This window comes from Sciurus carolinensis, chromosome 17, assembly GCF_902686445.1.
Source record: "Sciurus carolinensis chromosome 17, mSciCar1.2, whole genome shotgun sequence".
Taxonomy (NCBI): domain Eukaryota; kingdom Metazoa; phylum Chordata; class Mammalia; order Rodentia; family Sciuridae; genus Sciurus; species Sciurus carolinensis.
In genome coordinates this window covers 45,005,729-45,020,461 of record NC_062229.1, presented here as the reverse complement: position 1 = coordinate 45,020,461, position 14,733 = coordinate 45,005,729, and the positions used below count along the sequence as shown (strand labels likewise).

Here is a 14,733-nt window from a genome sequence, read left to right as displayed (position 1 = left end):
AAAATCTTAGATCTTAAGGAATACACGACATGTTTCTTGCTCAGACAACATATTCTTACTAGGTCAGCAGGTCCTCTGCTCCAAGTTATTCTTGCTGAGTCACAGGCTCACAAACTTTCAATATCTAAACAGATGTTTTCCTACCAGAGATGGAAGGAAAGGAAGATAACAATTCACATATCAGCTTTTGAAGTCTTCTGCCAGAAAGCAACACATGACTACCATTTGCATTTTGTTGGCTATCGCCAAAATGTAGCTTCTAGAATGATCTGACTTCAAGAAGTTGGAAAACTGTAATTCTTCCAGGTGATCAGAGGGAGGAGAACAAGAAATATTAGTAAATAATTCTAATTATTGCAAGCATGTCATATATCTTATTTTGGGTGGTCTTTTTTCTTTCCCAGTTTTCACTAAGGTCTGTGTAAGAAAGTATTGAAGCCTATCCATAGTTGCAGGATCTGTACCTTATGCATTTCTGGGCACACAATATTTGTTGAATGAATAAAAATATTTGCCAGCACTGTCAAATATTTCAGCATGTTCAGGATTAGTTAATACTGAGAAGAGACTCCTGGATTTGACACTTAAAGTTCCCTTGTAATCTCCCAAAGAGTCTCAGGGGCATGACAAATCAAGGTGAGAAAATGAACGGAAAGCAATGGAGACAGCCCTTCTCACAAGTCTGACAACAATCCCAAGGAGAGATTTAGACAGCAGCTTAAAGGAAGATGCTCTATATGGAAAACAGTACAGCAAGTCTGGAGGGAGAGAAGATGGAAGGAGTGAACTTTGAAGAGAGAGGATGAGCAACTGATGAAATGTTTAGGAGGCACCAGCAGCAAGTAGGATCATTAAATAGGTAAGCGGGCATTGGGACAGTCATCCTCTGGAGATGAAGAGAGATGAATCCAGATAGTTAGAAATAAAGCTGTGGCTTATAATGAAAGAGGTAAATTTTGGAGATGTGCCTGCCTAATGGCCTTTATTTCATTTGAGGAGCAGTAACCAGATAATGTTCTGAATGTAAGAGAGGAATTGGGAAGAGGATATGAAAAACAGGGCAAAATTTAGAATGGCCTCTGTCGTAAGGAAGCTCCTCGAGATTAGAATGGCTGAGTGGCATTGAGAATGGATGTTTAATTGGAGCTTAAATTTTAAATGGTCAAAGAAAACACTCATGTCCAGTTACTGGCACCAGCTATGTAATTTAATGAATGGATATTCTGAACCTATAAGCCCTCTGGTTACACATCCAGGTCCAGCACTCAGGAAATGCCAGCAAAAGACCCCTTTCTAATATAAAGCAAAAAGCAAAATGCTTTGAGTACTTGACAATGGTGAAATCTTTTGACTTATGTTGGAAACAAAAAGAAAATGTGATGTGGCACAACTTCTCTGCATGGCCATTTTAAAAATCTATGATTGGTTAATGCTAGGAGGAGGCTGGAATTGATTCAAATAACTTTATATATACAAGAATTATTATGCAACACAGGTTTTTCTGCCTTTATTAACTCCAATACCTCCTTTAAAATGAGTTGGTAGCAGCTTTGTAAAAGAAGGAAAAATAAAACAGGAAACTTTTGTGTCTTGCTCAAAACTAAAGTTAAGCCTTCCTGGAATGTTTGCAGAGGCTACTTTGGGCATGTGGATGGAATCTGACATTGGTCTTAATGTTGTTGAGATCTGCCAAAACTTGTAAATATAGACATAGGGCCTATAGGTTCCCCTGTGTTTGTTAATAATGAAGAAAACAAAGCAATCATTGTAACTCACTTTAAGATTTTATCTACTTTTAAAATGTACAGAAAAACTCTGGAAAAACAGCCTGGATATTTGTGCTGCTGGGGCTCAAACCCACTGCCTCATGCACATTAGACAAGTGCCCTAGTACTGAATTACATGCTAAATCCACAGCCTCAATGCTGAAAGAGAGTCATGTTAAGAAGGGGTGAAATGATGAACAAATTTTGAAATAACGTTAGTTAAGGTGACAAGAAATGATGTCCTACAGGGGCAGTCAATCATCCATAAGGGAACTAGTTATGAAATACATAAATCCAAAAGAGTTATTATACACAAATATCATTTATGTTAAGACATCTTATACTGCCTGGCTACATGATTATGTTTTTAATCTACGTTAAAAGAGAGCATCTAATATATGGGCTAAGGCAGCACAATATTCAATAAAAGGTCATTTTAGTGTATAATGGAGTTTTTAATATTGTTTATGGGCCCACTTTTTAGACTTGAATGGAAAGTAAGAGAAAAGCTATGAACTATGGGCCACAGGGAGGCTGGGATTACTACAGCTGTAGCTACTTGACTAGCTTTCATGATATCCTCCTTGGGGATATTTCTGATGTTAACTTGGAAAGTCTTCACAGTTGAATTCTTATAACTTGTTTCATTTTCTAAAACATTTCAGGAACTAATAAGCAAAAGCTAAGAAAACCTTTGCTCATTTGTTTTAAGAGCAGGATTTCTTTCTTTAAAATATGTGCCTGGTCATCTTACTCTTTTGGAGCAAACTACTTTTAGATTTTCCACAATAGACTGCCAAGCCATCTTCAGGCTAACCTCTCAATGACTTCTAAACTCTTTTAGTTTGCATCTACTCCTTCCACTCCACACCCACACAGACATATTCACCAGGGCAGTGCACTGTTCAAGTTCCAGGCATGATCTGTCTTGTGCAGTGCTTGGCAGTATGTTGAAGGGCATACCTCACTTCACAAACGTTATGGCGTGGAACCAAACTTCAATAATTTCTTACCATCATCAGGTATTAGACTCCATTTCTTGACACATCAGTAAGAGCTGACTTCCAAGAATCATTGCTGTTTAGTGACAAAGCAATAACCTGAAGTCTTAAAAATTCTTTTGAAATAGAGCAAATTCCAATGCCTGTGTTTGCACTGTTCCCGGTAGGTAGGCACAAAGTGTTGGCATATGCACATCCCTCTGTTCACCTCATACTTCAAGACTGTTAGAAACGAAGGAACAAAGCTTCTACTTGAATGTTTTGAGTCTTTAGTGGAATTCATGAAATCAAACTGAATACCTGTATCCCTAGGAGATGCCGTTAATCAGGGTGATCACTCAGTTGGCACATTTCTGTTTCTTTCAAGTTATAAAAATCGAGAGCCTTCTCATATGATTTGATTATGCTGTCCCTCTAGAGATCACCATTATTATCTCCAAACTTTCATTATTCCAAAACACACAATGCAATGGCGATTACTAAAATATGTCATTTGATTTATAAGGATAAAATATATATATATACTGCAGCCTCCTGCTGCTCAAAACAAAACTAGTTGATGTTGCATCACAAACACATTTGGGAAAGTACTTAAGTTCCCAGGTTTCAAATCATCAAGGGTGAGGTAAAAACAAATTCATTGAATAACACAAAATTTCCAAATTCAGCTAATGGACAAGATGATTCATTGTTCTGATGTGGCAAGAAACAAAAAAGGAAAGCCAACAACTGGGAAAGCACAGAATGCAGAGATAGGAAACTTTCAAACTTGGGAATAGGAAGCAAGCCATTTGCTATAATCAGAATGTAAAAGGCAGCATTAATTTACACGAAGATGTCTTTTAGAGTACCAAATTAGCCTAATCAATTTAGAGACAGTAATGGTCCTGACAATTTTCCTAAAGGACCACATCAAGGTATATAAAATAGTTGCTAAAGTCACTTCAGCATTTGCATAAAATTAGTCTGTCTTCACGTCACATCTGGAATATGGTTAGAAAGCCCATCTTGGAGCACCTTTCACCGCAACTTTTGAATTAAAGTCTCATTATTGCTGCCTTCATACTGCCACTCATTGTTCTCATCTCCGTCCCACTCATTTACTATCCCTGTCCCCCAGTGCATCATTCCAATGTATGGAATGTGGTAAAAGAGGGGGGGCTATTCAGGGCAGCAGAGAGAACATCAGACTTCACTCAGGTGTGGTTAGTTCATAATCCACCTTCGCCACCCACAAGTTATTTTGCCTTAGAAATAACCTGACCTTCATAGCGTTTTTTCCTCTTTAAAAAAAAAAAAAAAATACCTAGTGGTAAGGCCTAGCAATCTAATCTGCAGGAAGAAACAAATATTACATGTCTACTTTTTGCATTCTCTGAAATACTACTGCAATGTAATCTTTCCACACATCAACTAGTAGGAAAAGATGAATATAGTTTTGCTCAAAATGGACCTGGAAATGTAAATTACGTTATTTTAAAAACTAACATTATCGAATTTGTTATGCTATTATATTAATTTTTTCAAATTTTCTTAGCATACTAAAACAATCCTAATTGAAGTAAGTTTGTTTTTATTAAGGGCAACCTTTTTAGAAATGAATTCTTTCTTTTGGCTTTCTTTAGAGTCCTTATTCTCAACATTAAAAATTTAAATTAAGACATGTTCTAACTTATGATGTCAAAAGACAAACTATTTCTTATTTTTCCAAGTACCACCTCTTCAGGTTAACATGCATCAATATTTTATTTATGTAGCATCAGAGCGATAATTGGCATCAGGGATAATCTATGATTAATAAATAATTATGCCACTAATTAAGAAGAAATTGTTACAAATCCAAAGTGCTGATCAAATTCCACCAGAACAAATGGAAGTTTGAAAGCAATTTTCTAAGGACAAAGTCTTTTTTATAAGATCCCAAATACTTTAGTCAACCTATTAGAAACTCTCAATTAACCAGTAATTGAGCTGTGTTACTTTATTCAGGAGAGAACAAATGACAAGGCACATCAAAATCCAGTAATTATTATGCTGCTTTTAAGGCAAATTTCAGAGCGTCTTTAGATTCTGATAGCTATTCAACTCAATTTTCTACAACTTCTATGTCTACCACATAGCAGAATTTAATAATTTATTCATTCGACAAATGTTTCGAGGTATCTCTTCACTGCAGGAGATAGATTAATAAGATACAGCTCTGGTCATAATGGAGCACACATTCTAGATTTCTGATGCTCAAGAAGATTTGTAAGGACTGAATTATCAAGGAAAATCTGAGTTCAACCTGCCCTACTTATTATTTAAGGTGGGTCTGTACTACACTTGCCACTGCCATCTCAGAGAGAAGCATATCTTCCCTAGGACTTATCTATCTTCTCAGGTTCCCTGAAGAGTCAAGCTGACCCCAGCCTTTAACCCATCACATAGAAGAACAGCACTTGGAATTTGACGGAGTATGTGAGTTCAAGCTCAGTGCCCCACAGCATCATGGGAAGTATCATTAAAGGGACCAAACTTGATAGGGCGTTATCTAAGGGGTACATAGCCCTCTCATGCTTCTAGAAACTGTGAAATGTTTGCAGTTAAGCCAGACCAGAAGGCATCTCAGGAGATAAATTGCTGTATACTCTATAACCATTCTTATAAAAGTCTTTGCTACATTAACAATGTCCTTCCCTGGACCATTCAGTTCCTTCTTTAAGAAAACTCATGGGAAAAATTCTCTCTAGGTTCAGTACCAGGAATGGTTTTTTCCTAGATAAATTTACTTTCAATTATGTCTGCTTTTTTCAGTCTGATGGTTATTTAAAAGCTCACGGTCTCATCTATGGACCAAGAGTAGTGAGTGCACAGCCCCACAGACAACAGGTTTCAGGACTTCTTTACTTGCCTTTCCTACTCTTCCATAAATTTCTCATCATCATGAGTTTCTCAGTAACTGTGAACTTTCACTATTCTGAAGTACAATTCAAATACAGAGTAGTGCCCAACAGATAAGATGTGCACAACTCAATTTTTACAAATTTACAGACCCATGCAACCAATACCAAGAGCCTCAACCTGCCCAAAGGTAATGGAGATGAGTTCACACATGGGCCTTACTCAACAGTGAACTTTATGTAAATTGGCTCATGCTATCTGGGTTTTGTAGCTCTTACTATTCAATATTATGGTTATGACATGAACATCTCATAGTCTAAATTATAGCTTATTCATTTTTACTCTAGTCTTTAATTTACTGATATCATTTCTAAGGTATCTTATATATATATTACTCTCCCCAAAGGCTAAGAATAAACAATGATGTCTTCACTGTGACACCAAATGCCCAGCAACAAGAAAAAAATATGGACAGATTGCACTTGATGAAAATTTTAAAATGTTGTCCAACAAAATACACTACCCAGAGTAAAAAAGCAATGAAGTACAAGAAAATATTTGCAAATTGTAAATTTAATAAGAAATTATCAAAATATATATGTAACTCCAAAATACATACAAATCTAAAAATTGAATGGATAAAACCCAGTTGAAAAAAATGGGCAAAGGACTTGAACAGAATTTTCTCTAAAGATGTACAAATGGCTATGCACAGGAGAAGAAGCTCAACATTACCTTTACCTTTAAATGCAAATCAAAATGGTAGTGAGGTACTATCTCACACCCATTAGGATAATTATCATCCAAAAAAAAATAATAAAGTAAACCTTGGTGAGAATGTACGGAGGGTGGAAACCTGGGGTTCTATGGATGTAAATATAAAATGATAAGTTCAACATGAACAAAAGGATGACCATCCCTCAAAAAGTCAAAAATAGAAACCCCCCACATGAGCCAGAAATTTCACTTGACATGGGATACCAAATGAACTGAAGGCAGTCTTGAGGAGACAACTGTACATGTTCACAGCAGCATCATTCACATGTAAGAAACCCCAGTATAATGGAAGATCATTTGGTTTTACCAAGGAAGGCAGTTCAGATGGATGACAGAACATGAGTGACCTGAAGGAGATAAGCAATCCTCTGACACACATGTGCTCTCTTTCCCTCCCTCTCTCACATTCACACATACCCTGTGTGAGTTCACCTGTATGAGGTACTCATGGGAGTTAAAATCACGCAGACAGAAAGTAGAAGGGGGACTGGGATCATAGCTCAGTGGTAGAGCACTTGCCTAGCACGTGTGAGGCATTGGGTTCAATCCTCAGCACCACATGAAAATAAAAATAAATGAATAAAGGTATGTGTCCATCGACAACTAAAAAAAATTTTTTTTAATTTAAAAAAAAAATAGAAAAGTAGATGGGTAGTTGCCAGGGTCTGAAGGGAATAGGGGACAGAGAGTGATTGGTTAATGGATATTACATTTCATTTTTGCAAAAGGAAAAGAATTCTGGAGATGGAGGTATTGATGGTTGTAGAACAATATGAATGTACTTAATGCCACTGAACAGCACACTCAAAAGTGGTTATGATGGCAATTTTTATGTTATGTGTATTTTTTAATAGAAAAAATTGGAAAGATAAAGTAAATAATTAAATGAACATTGTCTAGTCTCTAAGGTCAGAAAAATCAACTAATGTTTTTTTAGAAATGAATGTAAAAATAATCAAAAATTCAGAAAATGGTTAATTTTCCCATTAAACCAGTCTAATTAACCAGAACATCTCAATAAAATAATGCAGCAATTGTCTTGAGTGATGCTATTATGTATACCCTAGACTTTGCACTGCCCAAGGATAGGGTCTATTTTCTCCTGTCAACTTTGATATCCTAAGCATTAGCATTCTACAGGAACACAGTAATAACTCAAATATTTATTAACTGCAGTATGTTATAGTTAAGAGAATGTAAAATAATTGATTGCCCTGCAAGTATTTGATGCAAAATTTGTTAAAATTTAAATACTAGGTACAATAATACATTTTTTAAATGTGTTAAACTTAACGGCCATTTCTGCATCATTTTTCAGTTTCACACAGCTAGTTTCATACAACTAGCATCATGTAAAAATACAAAGATGATGATTGTGGTACACAAAATAATGCATACATACCCCCAATGTGCTCCCATCCCTTGCCAACAATACGTCCATTCCTAATCCCTAGAACCTGTAGGTGTTACCTTATTTGGAGAGAGGGTCTCCAGAGATATGAGTAAATGAAGGATCTTGAACTGGGGGGGATCATCCTGGATGATCAGGGTCGACCCTAAATGCAGTCACAAGTGTTCTTAGAGAAAAGGGAGAGCTGACACACACAGAAGAAGACAAAGGCAGAGATGGCAGTGATAGGACCACACAGCAAGGAATGACAGACACTGGAAGATGCCAGGAAAGAAGAATGGTCCCTGAAGCCTCCTGAAGGACCACAGCCCTGCCAGCATCTTGATTTCAGTCTGCTGTTGGCCGTTTTCAGACAGGTCTGCTGTTTCAAGTGGACCATATTTGTGGTAATTTACTTGGTGCAGGTGACGCAGGATAAGAATACATAATTTGTACTGAACACAGTAACCACAGGAAACTAAGACATAATGGTAAAAATAGCCAGAACCAATGGCTTATCCACTATACGCTGGGCACTACTTGAAGCACTCTTATGCTAAGTCTTTATTCAACCCTGAGATTCATTATCACCATGTCCAGAAGACGACACTGCAACAAAGAGACATGCAGTAAGCTGACCAAATTCTGTGACTCGATCCAAACACATTCTAGTTCTCAAGCTCACTCTTAAATGCTACACCATGTTAAATGATGATTTTGTCTCTATGACTTTAATGTCAGATTTTTTACCATGCATGTGAAACCACACTGAGATCGCCACACTGCACACACAGCCTTTACTCTTCCAATTCCAGGTGCTCTGGATGACTTTGGGAAGCAGACGCGCTCCAAAGAAATGTACTTAACTAAAATGCATTTTTCAAACCTAGATTTTTCAGGATGCCTTCTGCAGTTTCATATGCTAGACCTTTGTAAAAGGAGCACCCAAAAATAAAGATACTCTGTCAATATTTCATTCCTTTTTCTTTCATTTTAGTTGAGGGAGAAGGAAGAGTAAAAGAGAAAGAAATCTGTAACAAACTGTAGTAATACACTACAAAAATTACAGTAACTTCATAATAGAAGTGGAATAGATAACAAGATCACAAATAAAGTATGACTCCACATTGTAAAAGACCCTTGGGAAAATCCTCACATGGAGCTCCTGAAGGCTGTAGTGTAATAATGGTATTTCTTTATCTCGCGGGTGCATATGGTTTTAATGGGTAAGCATAGCATACCAAGATGGGTCCTGTTGCCCAGAAGATGGGCTATCCTACTATGGAGAAAGAAAACCCTCTGCTGAAAAGCTCTCACCTACAAGACCTGTTTAGAAATGCTGTGTGCTTGATTATTTGGGTCGATGTATTTCCACAGAGATTGGGGCAAACTATCCTATTGTGTTCCAAATAAGGCACACAATAAAATGCAGAGCTGGAAGACACTGTAGATAAAGAGTTAAAGACTTTCTGTGGTCTAAATGTCACTCTCCCACACTGGAACCCTGTCTCAATAGTCTCTACTGACTCATCAGAGGAATAGAAATGAGACTGTTTGAAACACCCCCAACTTAGGCAATATACTATAAGTGGTACAGAATTATCTGAAAAAAAAAAAATCTAAAACAGGATAAAGGCTATGTAAAGAAATTTGGTTCATCTCTGCCTATTAGGGTTCTTAAATTTTCTCTCATTACAAGTTGTTTAAGAATGGAGTTCTCCCCAAAAGGGGAATGTCTTCATCCGTCTGGGCTGCCTGTGTGACTTAAATAACTAATGTTTATTTCTCACAGTTCTAAAGGCCCTAAAGACCATGATTAATGTGCCAGCAGATTCAGGGACAGGTAAGGGCCCTCTTTTTGCTTTATAGATTGCTGCCTTACTGTATCCTCACCTGACAGAGAAAGACAGGTCTCTGGTTTCTCGCTCAACTTATAAGAACACAAATTCCATTATAGGAGTGCCACCCGTATGACCTCATCTAACTTTACTTTTCAAAGGTTTCACTTCCAAATACTATTATATTGGCAGTTAGGTAAGAAACTTGGGAGGACACAAATATTCAATCTACAACAGAGAACTATCACTAATTTTAGCAGACCTCAGAAGATATATACATTTTAATGTGCTGAAAAATTTTAAATAATCTCCAATATGTTATCTACTTGTTCGAAATATAAATTATACTAGCAAATTTCAGGCATGTACTCTACATAAGCTCATCTCAACTTCCTAAGTGTTATTTAAGTGCTTGCTTGATTTTCAACCCAGATTTTATTCAAACTCTCATTTTAAAACTCTCATCAGAAAAATAAGGAGTGCCATTTACCTTGAGATTCATACCCTTGAAACATTCAAAATTGCAAATCCCTTTCCACTATTAGTGTCTTCAATCTGTGATGTCAATGTGTTTCATGTTTAGAGTTTAAATTACCTTCTAGAGGTCTGGTTGTTCAAATCACCAAATAATACCTAAAAATATTGGGCTTATTGTGCAAATATGTAACTTAAACATCCTCAAAACACAATAGAAAATACAGCTGTGTAATATAGTTAAACATTTACAAGACTCCCATTGTCAGGAAATATTTTGCAATTTTATCATTTGACAATTAGTTAATACTGTACTCTAGTTTCTACTGCCAAAAAATAAACAAATCTCCATATATTAGCACATTATTTTTATGCCTCTGTTAAGCCTTTACATATTTAGAAATATATTTATGGTAGGCAAAATATGACCCATTAAGACACCAAATACATTGAGAAAGCACAAAAGTTTGTATTTCGTGCAATGCTATGTTACTACTAGAAACACAATTTAACCCTAAAAGGGAAACCATGGCAATAACCAACAGCTTAATGGGACAGAAAAATTCAGTTTTATTTTAAAGCACAATAAGATTTCATGCAAGTGCAGAGAAATATAGTAAAATATCTTTGATAACTTTAGATTTTCTATTTTCCAAAGTTGGTCCCACATTTGGAATATTAACAGCCTTAATGTCCCAATGTATTTGACTATCTTTTCTTTGATAATTCATGTGCCAGCATATCAAATCTGTGACTTACAATCTATCACTTCCAAACAATAATCATTATAGCTTGTGAAGAAACAGGACAAACGTATCTTCTCTTGTTGTTCTCACTCCTTGCTTTAAAACCTCAGTATCTTTACACAAGCACTAACATAACTTATCCAAGGAACACATGAATAAAGAGTTGATGAATTTGATGATTATGAGGGAAAAATAACAGAATGACATCTACTCACCTACCTGCATACACATTGCAAGGAGAAATGCAACCTTTTAATTAAATTTCAAATAAAATAAACCCTAAATTACATGTGAGTGGACTACTGTTGCTGTAGAAGAAACACTGTTTTGTTGATTTGCAAACATTTTTCATTATTGAATTTTTGATGCACCTGTTAAATAGCAAATCACAGTAGGGGGAGTAATTGTTTTCAAAGTACCATTGAAAATAAAAAAAATTTAAAACAAGCTATTCATAACACTTAATAGAAATTCCACATCCCGTTAGGATCTGTGTTTTAATTGTAAACTTTCTGAATGAAATATGAGTTGTCCATGTACACCTCAGGATAACTCTGCAGACTCATGCCAATGCGACGTTAGCATCAGACATGTTTGATGTTGTAAATTACACATCATTAAGAGCTGTGACATAGGCCCCCAGATTTGCATAAGGCAACTCATAGATCATCACCAAGATGAACACCAAGATCTCAGAGTTTAGCCCTGTCCAGAATTGGCAGGTTGAATTATATAAATGGTATATAGTATTTGTTTGAGTACAAGTCTCAAGTTCTACACAGTTACATAAAAAATCCAAAATGATTGTGGATAAATCAATCTATGATAATGCCATCACTGACCTGATTTTTCATGGGACTTAGAGGTCCAGTCCTCTCAATTTTCCAATGAGGCTTGAAGAGGTTATATGGTATTAAATGGAACCGACTTTGGAGTATCAAGATATTGGGTTCCAAAATACTAACTCTGGGACTTTTCCAATTTAACATCTCTAAAACTCCCTTTCCTTATCTACAAAGTGGGAATGGTAACCGCAATACCACCTTTTTGGGGATGTCGTGCATTTAACAGGGAGCTATAAATTTTGATGCACAGAGAGAAGAACAAAGGTTAGGTGTTATTAAATGATTCCAAAAGTCCCTCAGCGACTGTATCAGAGTAAAAATATTCCACGAGCTCTAGTTTTGGACTTAAAGGTGTTCCTCCTAAAACAGACAACTTTCAACCCTTCATTTTCTTAATTTGAAAAAGTATATTGACTCAAGATGTTTGCCCATTCACCTCGTCTATATTTTAGCACCATGAATACAGTGCTCAAGTTCATTTCTGAGGAACATCTGGAAAAAAAATGTAAAGAAATTGCAGCAAACCCCAGACATGCTGTGCTGCATCAATCTACATAATTTGAAATGACCCATATTTGCCTTTCATGCTTACAGACCAAAGAAGTGTGACTGAATTACAGAGCAAAAGCCAATTTTTTTTTTTTTTAATTTCCAGGGGAAAGAGTGGGGGAAGTGGGGGTGGGGAGAAGCCAGAGAGAGACACCTTTCCAGTGAATTTAAGGGGAAAAAAAAAAATGGTGAACCAGAACTGAGTGGACACTTGAAAGGCTCATTTAACAGACCAACTAGCAAACAGCTTCAGCGAGAACAGTTTTCCCTATCACATCCCTCAAAAAGCACTACAGGAATGTCATAGAACACAGCTAGCTCCAGGGTCCTTGGTCACAGCTAGCGTGTAGGGTGTTCTTGGCGGTCTCTTCAAGGTTCCAGAATTTGGAGATTTTCAACAGCCCAGGGAGCTCTCATTACTTGCTTGAAATCACAAACAGCTCAGGCTAAAGCAGACATAAACACTGCTACAAAGAAACACACGAAACCCCGACAGATTGGAAATTGGGCACCATTTTAGAGGCTGCGGGTATCACCTGACCCCAATTCACATTTAAAAGAAAACTTCTATTGGCACAAGAAGTCAAGGGTATGCAAACCCTGTACTCTCTTCCAACTTTGTTCCCTGGGTCCAAACTACCAGTTGGCCAATAGGACAATCAAATTCAGGGGCTCTGGTTTATAGGTCCCCTTCCAACTCCACCCCAAATGTGAAAGTGATTCTCCTGAAGGGCGGTTTCCTGGAACTCAATAGCTCCTCACCTTGCCTTCAAATCGTGTGCATCTTGAACAGGTTTTATTATTATTGTTGCTGTTGTTATTGTTAAAATGAAGTGGAAAATAAAAGGAAAAGGAAAAAAGAAAGAAAGAAGACGAAAAAAGAGGCCAGGAAGCTGGCCCGCTGTGCTTCCTTATCCCAACAACTTCGCCAGGATTCCCGAGGAGAGAGCGCGCGCCCGCACACACCCAATAGGAGACAGCCAGCAGGGCGTCCGTCTCTGGCTACACTGTCCTCGACTCTGGCCAGAGCCAGGCTGGCCCTTTCGCCCCAACGCTGTCTCTTCTGCCCCTTGATGCTCCGCAGCAGCGAGTGTGACGGAGTACCTCAAGCTCCACTCTAGCCCCACAACCTCACATCTCCCATCCTTGGCACCGAGAAGAGGCAGGACTCCCATAGTGGGCAGTACGGCGGAGGTGGTCCAGTGTCTAGGTAATGCAAATATTCATTCGGCACCCCCCACGCGCCCCCCAACCCTGAGTGCCTCGCATCCTGCAGGGGCGCAACCCCAGCCCCACGCCCTGCGCCCCAGCCAACTCTGCCGCCCAAGCGGCTACACCTTCTCCTTTTGCGCTCAACTTACCGTGGCCGGGCTCAGCTTTAGGCATCCCCAAGAGCTTTTCTCTCCTTCCACCCGCTGAGCTCTTCATCCTCCTGCTGCCGGTCGCCCGGCGCCCTGGCCCTGGCATCCGGGAGGAGCAGCCTCCCGGGCTGTCTGTCCCGGGGACGCACGGCTGCCTGCCGGTAGCTTCGGCGGCGATGGTCGCGGCAAGCCGTGAGCAGCGGCCGCGGAGAATGGTGCCCGTTGCTCCGCGCGAGCTGTCCCTGGGGCGCGGGCTGGAGGTGGCAGTCAGCGCGCCTCTGCCTCCGCCGCGCTCGCGGCGCTCCGCACGCGTCCTGAGCCCGCGCCAGCCCCAGGTGCACCTGGTGGAGAAGAGGTGCGAGCTGGCGTGGAGAGAGGGGCCCGGCCTGGGGGGAGCTGGAGAGAGGGAGATGGATGAGAGGAAAGAAAAACCAGATTAGAGGAGAAGAAGTACCTTTAATGGAATGAATGGGTCGAGAGTGTTAAGGGGAAACGCGAGGAGAAATGCATCCAGAAACTAGAGATGTCGAAAATGAGCCCTAGTGAGCTGCTCCTGGAAGCTCAGAAAAGGGGCTTACCTTTTGTGCCTAAGTCTTTTATCCTTCTGAATTGGGTGCAGTACCTAACAACTCCCCCACCCTGTTTTTCAATAGTTAACCTCAACAACCTCAGGCAGCAGCTGAAAGAGATTGGATGAAGCCACTGCAAATATACAGGGCAGTCCCGTATCTACAAATCCCTCAGATTTTTCTTCCCTTACCTGATTTTTCTCCCATTCACATCCCCCCTCCCTCCCATCCACCCCCAGCGTGCACACAGACACAACACTACTGACCTGTGCTGGAACTTAGATGTGCGTTTCTCAAACTTTACTGTGCACAGGAATCACCTTAGGATCTTGCTAAAGTTCAGGTTCTAATACAATAGTTCGGAGGGGGGCCTGAGATTCTGCACTTTTAATGGTTTGGTAGCAGCTGTGATCCAAGAACCACATTTTGAATTGCAGAAGCACAAAGAAGCAAACAAAATAAAACTGTTTTCTGATATCAGTTGAGCCATTTGTACAATAATCTGAAATAAATCACTAAGATACTGTTTTTCAT

At 38.8% G+C, this 14,733-nt stretch overlaps 1 protein-coding gene across 1 annotated transcript in view; it reads right to left on the bottom strand.

Moving 5' to 3' along the window:
• The window catches only part of Znf385d (zinc finger protein 385D), an 880,046-nt gene extending 865,773 nt beyond the window's left edge, over positions 1-14,273 (bottom strand). Inside the window, exons 1-2 of the mRNA XM_047530556.1 lie at positions 14,209-14,273; positions 13,631-14,026 (exon numbers count right to left, since the gene is read on the bottom strand). Coding sequence (XP_047386512.1) covers positions 13,631-13,736 — 106 coding nt within the window. The 5' untranslated portion in view covers positions 13,737-14,026; positions 14,209-14,273. The remainder of the gene's footprint in view (positions 1-13,630; positions 14,027-14,208) is intronic.
• Between the last annotated feature and the right edge of the window lie 460 nt (positions 14,274-14,733).